At 38.8% G+C, this 17,474-nt stretch overlaps 2 protein-coding genes and 1 long non-coding RNA gene across 3 annotated transcripts; 1 reads left to right on the top strand and 2 right to left on the bottom strand.

Moving 5' to 3' along the window:
• The first annotated feature begins 256 nt into the window (after positions 1–256).
• On the top strand, positions 257–1,597 carry LOC109139304 (uncharacterized). Its single transcript, XR_003462495.1, has 3 exons — positions 257–327; positions 437–610; positions 715–1,597. It is a non-coding gene; the product is annotated as an uncharacterized LOC109139304 (long non-coding RNA).
• A 3,295-nt stretch (positions 1,598–4,892) lies between these two features.
• creld1a (cysteine-rich with EGF-like domains 1a) lies at positions 4,893–8,435 on the bottom strand. Its single transcript, XM_027279764.1, has 6 exons — positions 8,289–8,435; positions 7,137–7,392; positions 6,956–7,039; positions 6,168–6,263; positions 5,922–6,062; positions 4,893–5,831 (listed from the first exon to the last, which is right to left on the bottom strand). The coding sequence occupies exons 2-6, from the start codon at positions 7,315–7,317 to the stop codon at positions 5,611–5,613; spliced, it is 723 nt and encodes a 240-aa protein (XP_027135565.1). The 5' UTR covers positions 7,318–7,392; positions 8,289–8,435; the 3' UTR covers positions 4,893–5,610.
• A 133-nt stretch (positions 8,436–8,568) lies between these two features.
• Positions 8,569–15,936, bottom strand: il17rc (interleukin 17 receptor C). The gene is made up of 15 exons (XM_027279763.1): positions 15,813–15,936; positions 15,251–15,576; positions 14,715–14,938; positions 13,868–13,973; positions 13,674–13,785; positions 13,548–13,589; positions 13,327–13,445; positions 12,347–12,403; positions 12,204–12,264; positions 11,886–12,103; positions 11,599–11,652; positions 11,453–11,504; positions 11,243–11,338; positions 10,864–10,902; positions 8,569–10,766 (listed from the first exon to the last, which is right to left on the bottom strand). Exons 2-15 carry the CDS (start codon positions 15,344–15,346, stop codon positions 10,066–10,068), a joined length of 1,977 nt encoding a protein of 658 aa, XP_027135564.1. The 5' UTR covers positions 15,347–15,576; positions 15,813–15,936; the 3' UTR covers positions 8,569–10,065.
• Between the last annotated feature and the right edge of the window lie 1,538 nt (positions 15,937–17,474).

The following is a 17,474-nucleotide window of genomic DNA, read 5'->3' as shown; positions in this document are numbered from 1 at the left end:
ACTCAGGGAAAAACGTCTGTAGAAATCCACACACTTCAAACTATAACCCTGTTAAACCTTTGCCTAAAGCAGTACTGTAACTACTTAGCACATTTATACATGCTCTGGTGCTTACGTTTAGTTTCAAACATTATTATTTTTCTCTCACACTGCCTGCTGTTCCAGTTGTGTCATTTGATCAGCAGTTAATCCAGTTTCTGTCTACTTTCTTCCCTTCCTGTATATCGTTGCTGTTTGCCCGTAACACTGTCAACAACAGGATGACGATGAGGGCATTTGGGCATAATCTTTGCTGTGACAACCAAAGCTCTAATGTTGTTTTGAGGGGTGAGGTATATTTAAGACTTTTTCCACTCTTTCCACTGCTATATTTTATAACAACAGAAACAGCTGCATGACGTCTGAATTTTTGCATTTCGTTATCTCTCACATTCAGAGATTCAGTCACTGGAGGAGCACAGCCATGCCATGATGTTGAAACACTACCCGACCAAACATTTATTACCTCCACTCAATCAACACTCAGCAATGGGACCTTTGTTTATTTTCTGGGGAAGAGGAGGGGGCACTCAGGTGTGCAGGTCATGCAGGGAGATTGACAGCTGAGCAGGTACTTAAACACGTTTCATATTAAGACACACATAATGTAGAATAGCACACAAAATAAATGTATTCAGCTTACACTGACGTGGAACATTTTCTTTGTGTGAACAGGAGCAGATGTCATCTACTTCCTCCATACAGGATCACTGAATTGGAAGGAATGAGACAGATGTTGTTGCCGACGGAGAGACAGATGTGCTCTGTGTCAGATTCTTGCTTGGACCGGGCATGTGATCAACATGGCAGCCCTGCATCAAAGGTCACCTCACCTGTCTGTCACCTGCCGGACACTGCACTAGGCCAACATCGCCCTCTTCATTCTCCCAGCAGAGATCTCATGACTGTCTGCCAGCCCAGTATTTGTTCTCCATCCTTCTTCCTTTGATTGATTCAAGATCATGGTTGTCTTGCTGTCTGTTTCACCTGCCTGACTGACTCCTCTGGCTCTGGTTGGCCTCCCTCATCTGACTATGTCATGGTTTCTTGATCCTCACTGCCCTGCTGACACGTCTGGTGACATCTGACCCCTCTACCTGGCTATCATGATCCTCAGTGTGCAGAGTCTCTTCTGTTGTTTAAATCATCTGATTGTGTCAATGAGCTATTTTACCCTTTGTGGCACACAGTGACCTCTTTTTTTTACCTTTATACACGCCCCACCCATCATCCATTTCTACAGAAGCTTATGTTCAGCATTACTTAAAAGCGATGGAGTGGCCCTTCACTTGCTTTTTTTTTTTCGACGAAAAAAAGTATAGCATGTTCCACACATCTGATTTGAATGAGTTTGTTTTTTGTTGTCATTACTTGTTTCAGAAAGGAAGAGCTTAGTTTACTGATAGTATGCCTTTAGCCTTGCCTGCAGCATCGGGGGTTTCCTTGGCTGCATGAGCAGGGCCCTCCAGATCTTGGGCGCGTTTTAGCCTTAAGGCTGTGGCTGCCATTGACGTTTCTCTTCATGTTACCTCATTTTGAGTAGTCAAAAAAAAAAAAAGGAAAAAAAAAGAAAAGAATCAATCTATGCAGTCAACGTAGAGTGAATGAATTTTTATTTCCCCATCCTTACTGAAATTTATCAATCAAAGTGTAATTAAGCATTCAATCAGAGGGGCCAATAGAGTGGTCAGAAAATATTCATCAGCCAGATTATTTTGAGGTTCTGAGACTATGCACCTATGCACCTCTTCCGTGTTGCAGGAATTTTTACTAATGGTGCTTCAGCTGGTGCTCAAACTAATTGGTGTCAGAAGACCTGGTCAAGAGCATCTTTTAGTCCTTTTACAAAGAGGGACTTGATCCCGCAATGGGCTTCATAAACAACTGTAAAAGACTGCTTTGTACATAAGATTTGACCTTTGGGGCTTTGTGAGCCACAATCACTTTAAAACATCACCACACAGAGGTGATTTCCCTGTATGAATACTGCTAATATAAATACCATTATAGACTATGAAGTGAAAGCAATGTTCAATAGATGTTTTCCCTGCAGGTCTATTCGTACCATTGACACCACAGTCTCTGACCTACAGTACGCTCCTGCTCTCCCCTCTCCCTTGTAATTCTCCTCTTCCAGCAGTAGTCTGTGTGACCTCCCCAAAACATAGTGACTTGTTTTTCTCCTTCTCAACAAGGTGGCCTGTGCCTCGTAAAAACTGTACACATATATGATAGATATGCATATATTATACATATAGAGAGAAATCTATAGAGTGTGTCTATACGTGGTCAGAAAATCGTTTCAAACTGATGAGATAATATATGTTTTTTTTTTCTTCATGGTTATTTTTCTAACTGGCTGGAGGTCAGAGAGATGTCTTATTTAGAGTGTTGAGTGGTGTGCTTTTCCTCTGATTTGTACATTGTGAGAAAACCCCTCAGCAGCAAGTAACATTCCCTGTCTGAAAACACAGGACAGCCCAGAAGAAGAAGAAGAAGAAGAAGAAGAAAAAAAGAGCTTTAGAGAGCGTTTATGAGAAATAGAGCAGTGTATCCAAATCTATCTGTAAGATGATTATTACATTCCTTTCTTAATGTGAAAACATTCAGTTGAAGACCACTTGGCCTGTGGTGACAACTTCGAACAGAAAAAAAACTAAGACTTGTCTTGAATTTTGCAGCTCACATAAGTAGCAACGAGATTATGGCTGCTGCAGTCGGCAGTCAGAGACTTGCACTTGTGAGTGAGGACTATCACTATTAACATCCAAGTGGAGGTTTGAGTGACTCTGTCGGGATGCATTTCTTTCGCGTGTTTGTCGTCGTTGTCGTCTTGTAAACAGAAGTGGTGACATATGTGACCGTGACAGCTGATTAAGTAGAAAAAAACCAACACACATTGTTACAGTATAGTGGAAAATTGAATTAGACTGTTACTATCTCCACTCCTTCTCCCTCCCCTCATGGTGCCTGTGTGTCTCCCTTATATGGCCAAGTGTTGATTGTTGTATATAAATGTCTTTCCATCCCCATCTTCCACAAACTGAGGTGATCCACGTGTCATTTTTCTAACGTGTCTGCTTCACACATGAACCTACACAGCTCCCGTCACTGACCAAGAATCAACAGATCGTGTGAAACGTTGGTGTTTGTGTTTACAAATGTTACGAGAAAGATCTTGATTTGGATTTTTTTGTTTTTGTTGTTTTGTTTTTTTAAAAAAGGGAAGACAATGCAAACAGACAGAGGAGCAAAAAAAATCCTCTCACTTCACCATCAGGGGGGCGGAGTACGAATCCTCCATTTTCAGGTCCTTATCTACTGAATACTTGAAGTAGGGGGGTTCTCCTACCATGAAATACCATATATGATTTTACATGGTAGAAAACATGAAACATTTCAATTGTGCCCATGCATGCTGATTTTTACATAATGTGCCAACTGAAAGTGATGATGTAAGGATAATCTCCTGTTCTCTATGCAGAGTGATTTCTCAACCGTTGTCAAAAAAAAAAAAAAGGTTTAGGAGACACAGAGGCTTAGAGGCTGGGGCTGGTTTCCTGGGCTAAGACTAAAGACTAATCCTGGTTGTGAATGACTGACCTCGCACACAGTGTGAGGTGGAGTCAGGAAGTCTGCATCTGTGCCGAGAAGCAGCCGTGTAGAAAGACTTTGAGTTGAAAGGCCTGTAGATTCACCAGTAATTTTCAAAGGCCTTCAAGAAAGAGTATGAAAAGCCTAACATACATTTTCACTTTATTGTTGTATACAGGTTATTTTTCTGTTACGTTGCTAAAAAACTTTGGATTAAACAAATCACTGTGACCAATGCCAGAAACATTTTTGTTTGACAGAACAAATATTGTGTTTACTTTTTTATTATTATTTAAGTTAGCTTTATTTTTTCTATCGTTTCAGCTTATTGAATATGCCAGTTTGAGACTGTACTATTTGTATAAGTAAATGTTTTGAGCTGTACAGTAAAAAAAAACAAACCCTAGGAACAAGTTAAATGTGAGTGTCCAGCATGCTGAATGATTACTTGTGTGAACGTGAGCTAATCTCCCATGAAGCATCATTCCTCACTCATTAATCGCATCTGCATCGTGCATTGTGACGGTGTGATGTTGTGTTTGAGAGTGATGTGTGTCTCACTTACTGTGTCCCATTAGTAGACAGCCTGTGCAGTTTTGTGAGAGTGCAGCATGTTTTTGGGGTTGCTTGTGTAAACGTATTCAGAAAAGAGAGAAATGTATGTGTGTGCGTGTGTGTCTGTGTATGTGCGTGCGTGCATAGCTGCTTTATGAGTATGGGTATGCTTGTGTGTGTAAGTGTGTCTGTGTGTTATGAATGCATAAGAGAAACATCTATTTAAAAAAAAAAACTGAAAAAACTTTATCAGAGGAAGTCCCTAGAAGAAAAAAAAAAAGCGAGACTGAGTCAAAGTTTTGAATGAAGCATGGATACTCTGTACTGTTTTTTGTTTTTTAAACCTAGGAGGCTGTCCTCAGTGCCCCAGTTTGCTATTGTATGTGCTGTATCAGAATATTACTATTGAGTGTTGGCCAGCTTGTTTATATCCATAAAATAAAGGTGACTTTCTTTCTGTCTCTGTTTGTAATTTTGTACTCCGGTATTTTTTTTTAGCACAAATACAATTATAGTATACAACTTAAATGCATCGTATGATACTGTTGTATAGTGCAAACAAGAACCATAGTGATTAAATAGTATATTACAAAAATCGTTGATGAAAGCTTTCAGAAACTTTTAAGTTTCAGTAATGCTATATTACTTTATAAAAATGTGTCATTAACAACAGCTTTGGTAAAAAAAGAGGAATCCTGATCATGTATGTTAGCAATGGACATATTTATTTTGGTGTTCTATGTTACTATATTCTACATTGTACACATTAGTGCAAATACAGTGTTACTGATACAGTATAAGAAGCAGCTCTAATACATGGTCTATGTACACAAACATACTCATTCAAATTAATTTAATGAATCTACAACAGACCCAGCAGACATTTTGACTTGTCAAAACAGGAAATGTACAGGTGGAATTAATAACATTAATGATGGTTGCATCGCATTTACGCGAGGCCAGTTTCCGGTACTTTGTATTGTGCATGCTTTACTCACTGATGTGGCTTACTAGGGCACTTAAGAAAATGGAGCCAGTTACACCTGTGCTTATCCTACTTTGAAAAGTCAAAATGTGAAATGAAAAGGGTAATTTGTAACATCAACTCAATTCACTGATGAAGACTATAAAATACAAGTGTAAAGCTCCAGATAGGGCTGGGAAGTGGACTTTGAATTTACAAGGTTTAAGAATAAAGTTCCACATTTCCAAGGTGGCCATGATAATTTCTCTCACACACATAGAAGTGTGATATTCATAAACATCTTTCTCTATCTCTATAATTTCATCTCGATAACAAATATAGTCCAGTCAATGTGCAAAAAAATCACCTGCTTTGTCTGTACAGTAATTGCACGAGGCCTTGCATTTGTGCATCTGCCATATGAAATACGTAAGTTCTTTTTGCAGCTGTTTTGAGCTTTAACGTCCCTTTAGAAAGCTCTCTAACAAACGGTCTCCCCTGTCAGAAAGCCAGTACCCTGCCATGGCTGCCACTGCTCCCATGAATACAGATGTGTAAACCATATCTCCCTTAGCAGCCAGTGTGGCCAGACCACAAAGTATCACACCAAAAAACATCTGCTGCAGCACCTCCACCTCGTCATCCTGGATATCCTCAAACAGACCTTTCTCCTGAACACCTGCACAGGGAGATGGACAGAAGTGAGGTTAGGTGTCCATGTGATTGTTGGTGCAAACAACCTCCTGTGTGTGTGTGTGATGAGACTCACTAGGTTGCTGCTTCTTCACGCAAACGTCGTCCCTGCGGATGTAGCCTTCAGCACAGTCGCAGTGGAACGAGCCTTCAGTGTTGACACAGATCTCATCCAGACCATGACAGGCAAGCACCCTGTCACTACATTCGTCTATATCTGAGAGTCAGAAAGAGAGGCACATCATATTATACATGCTGCTCCTCAGACGCACATACTGAATGCATGACAATAAAATGAAAATATTCTCTTTTGTCTAATTACCCAAACACTTGAACCCTGTCATTGTGTACCCAGAGGCACATTTCCTGCAGCGTGCTGGTCCACTACCCATACAGCCGACACAGGCCGGGTCGCAGCCTGAGGAAAGAGTGACCACTTAATTTTGCCATTTACAGAGTGCACTGTGTACTCAATTACTGGGAATGAGTGAAAAAGGCCACAAAACAATCTGATTAGATCAGTCAGGGAGTAATATTTCATATTGAAGCTCTCCAATGGAGCTACTTAGCTGGGAACTGCACAGGACTGCAGTTACTACCAAGCTGTTTGATTCTGGAAAACAACATATACTGTACATATTTCCTTGTAAAGACTTGTTGGACTTTATTGTGTTATGTCACTACTGACGGAGCAGAAGACAAAAACATTTGTTTTTATCCCTAATTGTTCCTCATCATCTGTTTTATTTTCCACTGCACCTACATTAAAAAAACAGTAGGAACCGGTAAGTACTTTAGAAAGTAATCAATATGAACTAATTTATGACACTGTAAATTTTACAGTAAAGGTATTATAAAGTGTTACACAATTTTAACAAATGATTGATCAATTAATTAATTAATCCATTAAGCCGTTTATCAGTCAAACATTGTCAATCATTTGCTTCTTTCAGCTGCTTTAGATTTTGGACTGCTGATTGGGCAAATCAAGTTTTAATGATTGGTATTTTCCCACTATTTTCAAACTCTTTTAGGTTTATTTAGACAGTCCTTTCACTTTTATTTAATTTCTATTTTCATTTTGATTGACGTCATGTCTGAACCACTTACCTCGGCACTCAAAAGAACCCTTTGTATTGAAGCAGTAGCTGTTCGCAGGACAGATACCCAACTCAGTGCCACACTCATCAATATCTGAAATGAATTATTATTAAACATCAGTCTGCTCGTCTTACGCCCTTCATGTATATAATGATTTCCAGACTCGTGCACAAAGCTCTGTATACAGTACCTACACAGCTGTTATTATGGAGCGTCCATCCTGCTCTGCATTCCTGACACTGGTCATTTTCTGCCCCTGAACATTTATTGCAGGCGTCTGGACAGCTGTGCACTTGAACCACCAATAGAAAACACAGCCAAGCAGCCTGCAGCAGGTTCCTATGAAGCATCCTTACTCCCATCTTGCCCATTAGGTCCAGAAGATATCATCCAAAATGTCACATCCAGGTTTGTTCAATGATGCTTGCAAGCTGAGGTCATAAGAACTAGAAACAGATAGCAAGATAACAATAATAAAAAGCTTCACACATGAGACAATCCCAAAATAAAACTTATTTTAATAAACCGATTTCTTTGGCAATCGAGGATAAAAGAAGATTTTTGAAGGGATATGACTGTGTGTGGCACTAGGCGTGGAAAGTACAGTACTTTAGATCACTTTAGTATTTGAATTTCATACTTCCACTTCACTACATGTAGCGTGTTGGACATCTCACCTCAGAAACAGCACATAACCTGGAGCATTTTACAATTGATTGTAGCAGCACAGAGCACTTTAGGATATGAGCCAGCTCAGTATGAATGTGATAGTGCTGTTTGTAGACTATGTACAGTATTTTATTTAATTATGTGTGTGTTGTATTTTGTGTTTTGTCTGTTTTTAAGCACTGCATTGAGCCAAATTCCCATCAACCATACTAACATGGCAATAAAGTACTGTAGTGGTATGTGAGAGGGAAACTCCACTACCTTTACCCAGCAGCTACATTTCCATATTAAACTTTGCTTACTGACATATGATCTGTTTACAAAATAGGGTGCATTGTTGTAGATCAAACTACCACAGAACAGTTTAAGTCAGCTCAACCTCAGTCAGCTACACACATAACACTCTGAAACACTCTTTTCCATGTTGAGCACTTAATGGACTTATATCAGAATAGTTTTAAATGATGGTCTTGCTACTGTAAGATGAGATTTATTTTAGTAAATTGCCTTATTATTTCTCAGGTTTATTGACAGAATAAGCTTAATTTATTATGGTAGTTACTTTTATTCTGTTGGTTAATTTAGAACAGAAACTTTACATTGTCTGTCGACACACTAAACATTTCAGTTGACTTTAAAACAACATGTAGACGTGATTTAAGGGTTTCTTTACCTCCACCATGTGCGTCCACAGAGTCTGATCTGAGTCGTCTTCAGACTTTAAACGCAGCAAATACAACCGAGACACGCTTCTAGACAACTCGTGTTTGGATACTATGAATACACATCCTGAGCGGGCGGAGCATACCCAAGCCTCACAGTACCGCCTCGCCGGAATGTAAAGGAAAGATGTAACAAACACTCCTCGGTGTCCTGAAACTGACACTGGATTGCGCCCACAGGGTTCAACACCCTTCACTGTCAGCTGGCCAATCATAACCCGAGAACCGTCATGCACAAAAATAAGTATATTTATTTATAGACATTGACAGACTTACAGCACATGATATAATTGGTATGTAGCATTTTAGGTTCAACGTTTATTATAAACTCTGTTATACTCTGTGTTTTTCTAATGGTGAATAAATCCACAGATAGACCAAAGAAAACAAATGAATAAATCACAATAAGAGTTATCTGTGTAGCCAAATTGTGATAAAAAAACAACAACAACCTATTATTCTGTCTCACAGACCACAATTATTATTGTCGTTGTTAAAAACACTGTTACTCTATGAGACTTGTTCCTTCATAACAATGAACGCAGGCTTCCTAAGGTATTGACCAGCACATCAACTCCTCAACAAATGCAATAAATTATCTTAAAATATAAAATAAAATAAAAAACTTTAAATATAAACTTGACAAACAAATGTTGAATGTTTGTATCTAAATAAACTGTCCTGCAAATTCCTGGGGAACCATACTATATATATACATATATGAATATTTATACTTTCAGGGCCAAATTGATGAACTGAAGAAAAAGTTGTTTTGCATTTTTCTTGAGGCATTTTCTTCCACTTCCACTTTCTTGCACTTTTATCATTGTATGTATACAATATGTCTTTATTATATAGACTGTAATTAAGACTTTATATATCTTTTTATATAACTCTTTATTAGAGCCTCATATAAATACTGTAATGCTGTACTGTAATGTATACTGTAATGTTATATGGCGCAATACTTTTCTTCATCGTGTGAAACTTACATATACATGCCATATCATAGCCAAAGGAAAATGCTCCCACTGACCTTGCTTCCCACAATTACAGTCTTCTGAAGCTTACTCAATATAATATCTTTCACAGTACTTTTATAATGTATAATGTAGGATATGGGCTCTACGACTAATTTACCTCCTCTACATCTAGGACTAGGAAAAACTTATGTAAACGTGAATGTATGAGGTCCTCAGGTATGAATGAGATCGATAACACTGTAAAAAAAAAAAAAGTCATCATGTTTAGATTTTTTTAAAAGAGCTTAAAGCAGTTACTACTAAAACATGCGACTTCTACACTGGTTACTACTCTAAGTTGTACTGATTTTTCAACTCGCCTACCTTACCTATCCCATTAACCAGTGTTTTTACCATTTAATATTTGTTTAGGGTTGGGGTTTTAGTTTAGGGTCTTTGGTTAATATATTGTGGGCTGTAAATGTTGGGGTACATGCTTTTCATTTTATGTAGTCATGTTGTTTTCTCTATGCTCATTTTGTGTTCTCTATGGCTGAGAAGTTTTGACATTGTTGGAGGTTGGAGGCTTCAGATAGGCCCACTGGGTTTTCTGCCTCTGTTTATTGTTATCTTGCCATTTAAAATTTAATATCTCCAGTAAAAATAAACTCCAGGCATTGTCAGTTACCCTCACAGTGTATAAATGTTTATCTCATCCACAGTTTGGATGAACATGTCCTTCGTTTTCACAGAGCAACAATAATATTCAGCATAACATTTCTGTGGATTTTAAAGGCTTTGTCTCCATGTTTTTCTCAGTTCCAACATATTTACGGTTTGATGCCTTCTGCTGGGCTGTTTCATCTTTAGTCTTTGCTCTCCATCCATCTGAGGTACTCCATGTCCACCCTGTCCATGTCCTTTTACTTGACCCACTCCCTGTCGCTCCTACAGCGAGTTCAGTCATGAGAGCCTGGGTCTGAGAGGGAAGCTGGAATAACAGCAGCCCCTGAAGCAGCTCTGGTAGACTCCTCTCAGTGCATAGATGGGAGTCAAATTTCACCAGCAAAAAACGTTCTCCAGCTCTGCCCAACTGCTTGTCTGCTTGGATGAGGCACAGAGATGCCATGAACACATCAGAGTAAGGGGACCCAACCCAAGGTAAACCCTTGTCTTCTCCTTTTGTCTTAACAATCTCCTTTTGCTGATGAGTCCATTCCTCTGCTCTCTCCAAAGCTTTGCTGGTCAAGACGAGCACAACTCGACCGCCTTGGCTGTTTAGATCCAGCAGCTGGGAGTGCAGCCATGGCAGGGGCCCCAGAGTGCACTGCTCCTTCCTGGACCACTGATCCACGGTAACACTGAAGCCCTGTTTGCAGAGCAGGAAGCCAAGCCGACTTATTGACTCCGATACACCATCATCCACATCCGGGGGGCTCAGCAACACCACATGAGACTTTCTGCCAACTTTAGAGAGGAAAAACAAGGGGATGGGTGTCAGACAGTTGGCTTGTTTCATCATCACTTCATGATTTTTCTTTTTATTACAAGTAGAAACACTTACTCTCTACAAATCTGCCATGATGCCAGCTCCAGACCCATTCTGTAAAAGCCAGAAAATGTAATAAGTACAACAGAGGGTCCAGCAGAGATGCACTTATCATTTCAGTACCACAAATAACTGATTCCTTAAACTGTATGTGGGTAAAATGCATGCATGAACAGTGCAGACGTTATGAATAATTCCCAGATCTATTGAGCAAGATTTGGTCTTTGAGAAAAATCAAAAGACTCTTTGTGTGCCTGAGGAAATCCACCATGGATTGGTAACAATACACATTCCAGAAGAGAGAAATTGGACACCACTCTTTCTTCTTCATCAGATTTCTCCTGGTATTCTTACACATTTAACACTTTTAAAAATAAAAACAAATAAAACTTACTCTTGACAAAGTCATGAAGGAGATAGAATAGGAGCACAGTCAAGCAGACCAGTACCATAACACCAACAACCAGGACACTCCAGTGCCACCTGTCAGCTGCAAGCAGCACAAACAAAACACCTTTTATATAAAGAAGTCCAAGATCTCTTTTAGCTAAATATATCATGCTCCAACCAGCATCAATTTCTGTAACTATGAAATGTGACTCACTGTTTTTATAACAGAATGGACCAAGCTCATATCCCATTCCCTTTACGTTCACCTGCACAAGTGGATAAACACAAATGAGTTATTTGAGTTCACAAGCATATTTACAGTATATATGACAGACAGGAGGATGGTTACGAATAGTTTACCATAACACATGGTGAGTGCTGAAGGTCGATGTCCTCAAACACCCCCATTTTCACCTGAAAAGGAAATAATTATAAATCATGGGTCAGTCCTCACAAGCTCATGCTGTGTAGCCATCAAACTGTCAGTACTTCATTTTAAGTTCCAAATACCAAATGTTAGTTTGAAATTTTGGGAAATGTGTGTAAAGATTTTGCACAAAACATCTAGAATATTTCCACGATATGTGATACTGTTAGACAGTATGGTAAAAATGAAGGTCAAAGGCTCAGTATTAAAGTTTTCATACCCAATGTCCCTTCCTGTTTTGTGTCCATGTGCCATTTGTCAGCTGTTGTCTGAATCCCTTCATCTCCTTGCAGCTGCTCACTTTGTGACAGGGCCACACTTCACCCTCAAGCCTGCAGGGGGCAGACAGGTTCCACCACAGCATTGAGAGGCCATCGATCATTTGACCCTGTCTCACAGACACTGACACGTTCTGCCACACGTTCTTTTGCAGGAAATCTGAAATGGACAAACAGGAAAACAGCATATCACTGATAAAGTGTCCACCCTTCACCTCGTAAAAACAAAAAGAAAGCAATGAGACCTTCAGGCTTCTCACTTGTGTTAATGAAGGGGCAGCTTTGAGAGCGCCTCAACCTCTGATCATCCTCCTCCCATGCCTAAAAACACACACATGTCAGTCATGTAGGTCTGTGAAGTCACAGCACTGTTGACATGCTCGCCATTAGTGATGATGTTTACCTGGAAACACATGCAGGGGGTCACAGAATACAGCGGGATGGTCGCCCTGTTCCATTTCTGTCAAGTAACAAACACATCATGGCATTAAAGAAAGTAAACAGTGGTGGAGAGGAGTAGTGGAAGTATGTACATATACTCAAGTACCGTACTTACAGTACATAATTCACATAATTTTGAGGTACTCATACTGCTTTATACTCCACTACATTTCAGAGGAAAATATTAAACTTTATATTTAACTTGATTATTATTACAAAATGTAACCAAAAAATAGATTAGGATATATTATTATAGATTAAGCTTTGAAAAATACCTTTAACATCCTGTAACACCGCTTCCACATAAACCAGTTATAAAGTAAATATAATCCTATGATATAATATAATCTGAAATGGGTTATGATTTTGATTGGTACTTTAAATTGTGTTACTTTATGATGATTTATGAATCATATATTTGATTTTTCTTTGAACTGGTTTGTCACTTGAATGTTTTGTCAACCTGGGAATTTAGAAAATGAGATGTACATTTTCGACAATTTGACATTTTATTAACAAAATGATGAACTGAGTAACACTTAGGCATTACTCAGTAATGAAAATAATCATTGGTTGCAGCCCTACTATTAGACCGCAAACATTTTAAATGTAAAACAAGATCAGGTTATACATTTGATGCGTTGCTATATCAAACTGTCCAGTTTATGACAGTATATAACATAGCATACAGTATATAACTAACATAAAAACCTGCTTATACATTCATGCATAAGAAATTATGCAAAGGGGGCAATTCTGCATAGTGAATGGTTTTAATTTGTTACTTTTACAGAGGCGATATGTCAAATGAATAATTTTATTTTAAATGATTGTAACTCTGCTTTTTACTTGAACAAACATTTATTTGTTTTTCATAAAGACATAAACACATTAAAAAAAAACAATAAACAGTGACTGCCACCAAAATTAGGCCACACTGACCTGACACGTTCCATTGTGCTCATACTGGACGCACATAGATGGGAGGCCCCGATTGCTGTCAGCAGACCGCAGCTCTACCTGATTCATCTCCTGGTTAATTTTACTGCTGAGTTTGGGCACTGAAAGGTCCGAAGGAAACAATAGTTTTATTTCCCCATACAAATGCAAAATGGAAAACCCCAAACTAACACCTGAAAATTATAATCATTATTAGTATTTACCATCACACTCCTCTACACGTTCCTGCAGCTCCTGGGAGCACACTGAAGACAGGGAATACAGTGAGTGTCAAGCAGTGTTGCAATACTGTTAGGAGTAGGACTTCAACAGGAGGTGAAAACTCTTACCTTTATCTAGAGAAGGAGCAACAACTTGAACTCTATGTGACGGTGGATAAGAATAAACAATGACACGACTGCTGAAGGAAACCCCAGCTGGCTTAATAATCACCATAGAGATCTAAAAAAGTCAAACACACACAGTTTATCAGACAAGGTGTCTGGAAGTGAGCATACAGACTTTATACTGCAGTCTACAGTACCTCTGCATAGTTGTGGTGAGTTAAAGCAGTGTGATTAACCGTAAACTCCACCTTCTTGCACGTGGGCATGGTAGGCGCTGTACTGTAACACACTGTCAGAGACGCTGTTGCAACACAGACAGTGGGACAAGGGTGAGGTTAAGAAATTCATTGAGACAGTCATGAATAATCACATTGTAAGAACAGCCCTTAAAACTCACTTACAAACCCACATCTAAAAGACCATAATAGTGTTGTTTTGTGTTTTAACTCATCATATTGTTAAATATATACTTATATTCTACATTGTATATATACGTATATGTTACTGTATCTGTTTTCATTTTACTCCACTAGTTAAAATGGATCACAGTGTACATTTTAGTCTATTATTGTCTTAGTTACGTGATCAACGGATGACAGTGCAGCTTAAAATGTTATTTCCACTGTGGCGTGTGAGTTTCATTGTTATGCTTTCAAACAAACGGTGACATTTAAAAATATAACACACTACTGTGGTCACACATTTCACATGATCCTTTACGCAACTTCCATGTTGGCTCATTCATCATTCCAGTAATCATTGCTCAAACAGCCACAACATACTCCTCAGCAGCTGACTGTCAGAGCTTGGGTGGTGTCCAAAATAGTTTCAAGTCACAATCACCGTATGATGATAATGCAACTTTAATAAAAAATATGAAAGGAAAGTAATTGTTTACTGTGTTGCCTATTACAAGCATAGTACATAGATTACTGGAATTAAATTAAATGAAACCAAGAGCTGTCTGGATGATAGGAAATAATTAAGCTTGAATTTATACCTTTTGATTCGCTATAATCTTCCTCATCGTGCCCAGAGTGGTCTTTTGATTCGCTATAATCTTCCTCATCGTGCCCAGAGTGGTCTTCATCCTCCATGTCTTTATCTGGATGGAAGCTGATTTTTGTGTCTATCACCAGACATAATACACAGGGTGCTGTGTCCTCACAGCACATCTTAAAAGATGGTGTCAGATTTCGGATCTCCACAGCATCATTCCCTCCAAACACTAGAGGCACCTCATCCTTCATGGTACAATCAGAGAGACCCTAAAAGGAGGCAAAATATGAAATGTAAATTGAGAAAGGCATGTTTCTAATGTCTGAATGGTAAATATTTGCTGTTCAGAGGCCTTGGGATACAACAGCTAACATTGTTACGAGCAGGCAGATGGCTATAACACTTTGTCTGTTTTTGATTAAATGTTTGAGAATGCATGCTTAATCAGTGAACAAGGAAATTGAAATGCCAGTGCAGGTCACACCAGCACTAAAAGGAAATTAAAAGTATAATCTGTAAACAAAAACTGCAGCACAGGAAATATCTGCTTCAGTGTATACAAGCACTGGATCCTACATTACCTGTGAGCAAATGACCTCTTGCTTGTCATAACCACTGCAGGCGTACACATGTAGAGTCAGTAGGACACACCGAACTGACCATCCAGGAAGAAACATTTTTCACACACCAACTGAAAGATTTGAGTCCTATAGCATTTTTCTTCACACATCTTCCTCTGGGAACAAGATAAAAACCTTGTTAAACCAGTCCAGTGTCTTTTTCCAAGCCATGACTTCAGACTGGAGATCAACTTGATATCCTGGTTCAAAATGCACACTGACATGGAAGGCAGTGAATCGAGACCAAGTTGTCAGAGCATAACCATGGTTTCACCTTTGGTTATGATCTGTGGAAAAAGGAGAAATAAATCAGCGGCGGTGTATGTGTGTGTTCTGTTGAATGAAACCAGTTTCAGTTTTTTCAGTTTTCTGCTTTTTTACAGACATGCTAATTGGGAGCCGGATAGTCCTTCATACATTTAACAAGCAAACAGCGTGTAAGAGTGTAACAGTACATAAAGGTAACATTAGAGATGATATCAAATTCCACTAGTAATCTCATAGAAATATCTAGGTCACTTACTGTGTTTAGCACTTCTCTCTAAGTAATCCGCTCTGTTTCTGTGTTTTCCCTCTCCGGATTATCCAGATGTACACCTTATTACCAAGAAGTGTTTGAGTCATGTAAAAACTAAACCATAAAGTACGTCACTGTCCTGACTCAGGATTTGCCCCTCCCTCCCTCTCCCTCCCTTGCTTCCCACGTCTCTCTCTCTCTCTCCCTCTCTCTCTGTTTGTCTGTATGGTCTCAGCACAGTGGCTTACATGTCAAAGTGCATAACTATAAAACTTCATTGATTAAAGTGTAACCAGCATGATCAAGATGGTTCAAAGTCCACAACTGTTTTTTAATCCAACAAAGCTCCAGTTTGAACACTGGATTAAACTAACTTCACACACAAAACTTTTAAACACAACAGCCTTTCAAAGCTGGGTTATTCTTTAACTTTTTTGGAGGGATTTTGGTCAAATGAGTTTATCACCACAGCTCATAAGAATCCACATACCTTTGACCTGCACTAAAGATGCAGTGCGAGGGAGGACAATCCCATGCAACACAATGAGACACACGGCCCACAGAGCAGCTGAACTGGTTTGACTACATAATGTTGAACTAAAAAGAAAACACTAACCGGCCTGCCTGCCACTCTCTGGAAATGTGAAAAAAACAACAACCACCTTTTGTGTACTTTGTAAACGATGTTGGAGAGTTACTTTACAAAAGCAAAGCTGGGCAGCATATTTACTTAAACTCTGTATTAACAGAAAGTCTGACAACTCTCTGACTGTGAGGCACTAGCACGTTTCCATTTAGCTAGAATTTATACTTTAAATACTATAAATATTGGATTCTACAATTTTTTTTTCATGCCACAACATTTGACTGATTACTGTAGAGTTAGTTATTTACAGATTAAGATAAGATTACCTGTGTTTGAACTTCCACTGAATAAACAGTAAAGCAGAACTAGTACCAGCTATTTAAGCCACCTCTATTGCATACTGTAAACACAATGCATCACATTTATTTCTGTTTAACTGTAAAAGTTCAGTAAAGTTTTATTTGTCATGTGTTTTAACAACAGTGAGACTTTTCAATACAATATGTGAGGTGTGAGTTAAAGTTGGAGTTGCTTCTATCTAGTCTTCTAACATTAGCTACATTTGAATACATTTTTACATACATGGAAAACACCTCTCTCTCTCTGACCGTAACCCTGGTCACTGAAATGAAAGGAATTTAGAAGAAATATTTGGTTGTTACATCATGTATACGTCATAATCATTTCATTGTAATTGTACAATATGTTTGTGTTGATTTGTTCTGTACACGTGACATCTATTGTACGGGAGAGGGATCCCTCCTCTGTGGCTCTTCCTGAGGTTTCTTCCACCTTTTTTGTGGGCAAGTTTTTCCTCACTCGAACCGAGGGTCTAAGGACAGAGGGTGTCACTCCCTGTACAGATTGTAAAGCCCGCCGAGGCAAATGTACTTTGTGACTTTGGGCTATACAAATAAAATTTGATTTGATTTGATTATGTAACAGCAGAATGCTTTCATTTCTTTCTGTGTGTTTTTTTTTCAACAGACATATACCAGGTTGCAGCTTAGTTTTAATGCAGTGTAAAGTACTAAGATGTTTAGCAGAAAGCAGACACAAGACTGTAGGATTTTTAGTCTGAA

This window comes from Larimichthys crocea, chromosome VI, assembly GCF_000972845.2.
Source record: "Larimichthys crocea isolate SSNF chromosome VI, L_crocea_2.0, whole genome shotgun sequence".
Lineage (NCBI taxonomy): Eukaryota > Metazoa > Chordata > Actinopteri > Sciaenidae > Larimichthys > Larimichthys crocea.
The sequence above is the reverse complement of the archived record's forward strand: the minus strand, read 5'-3'. Positions and strand labels throughout refer to the sequence as shown.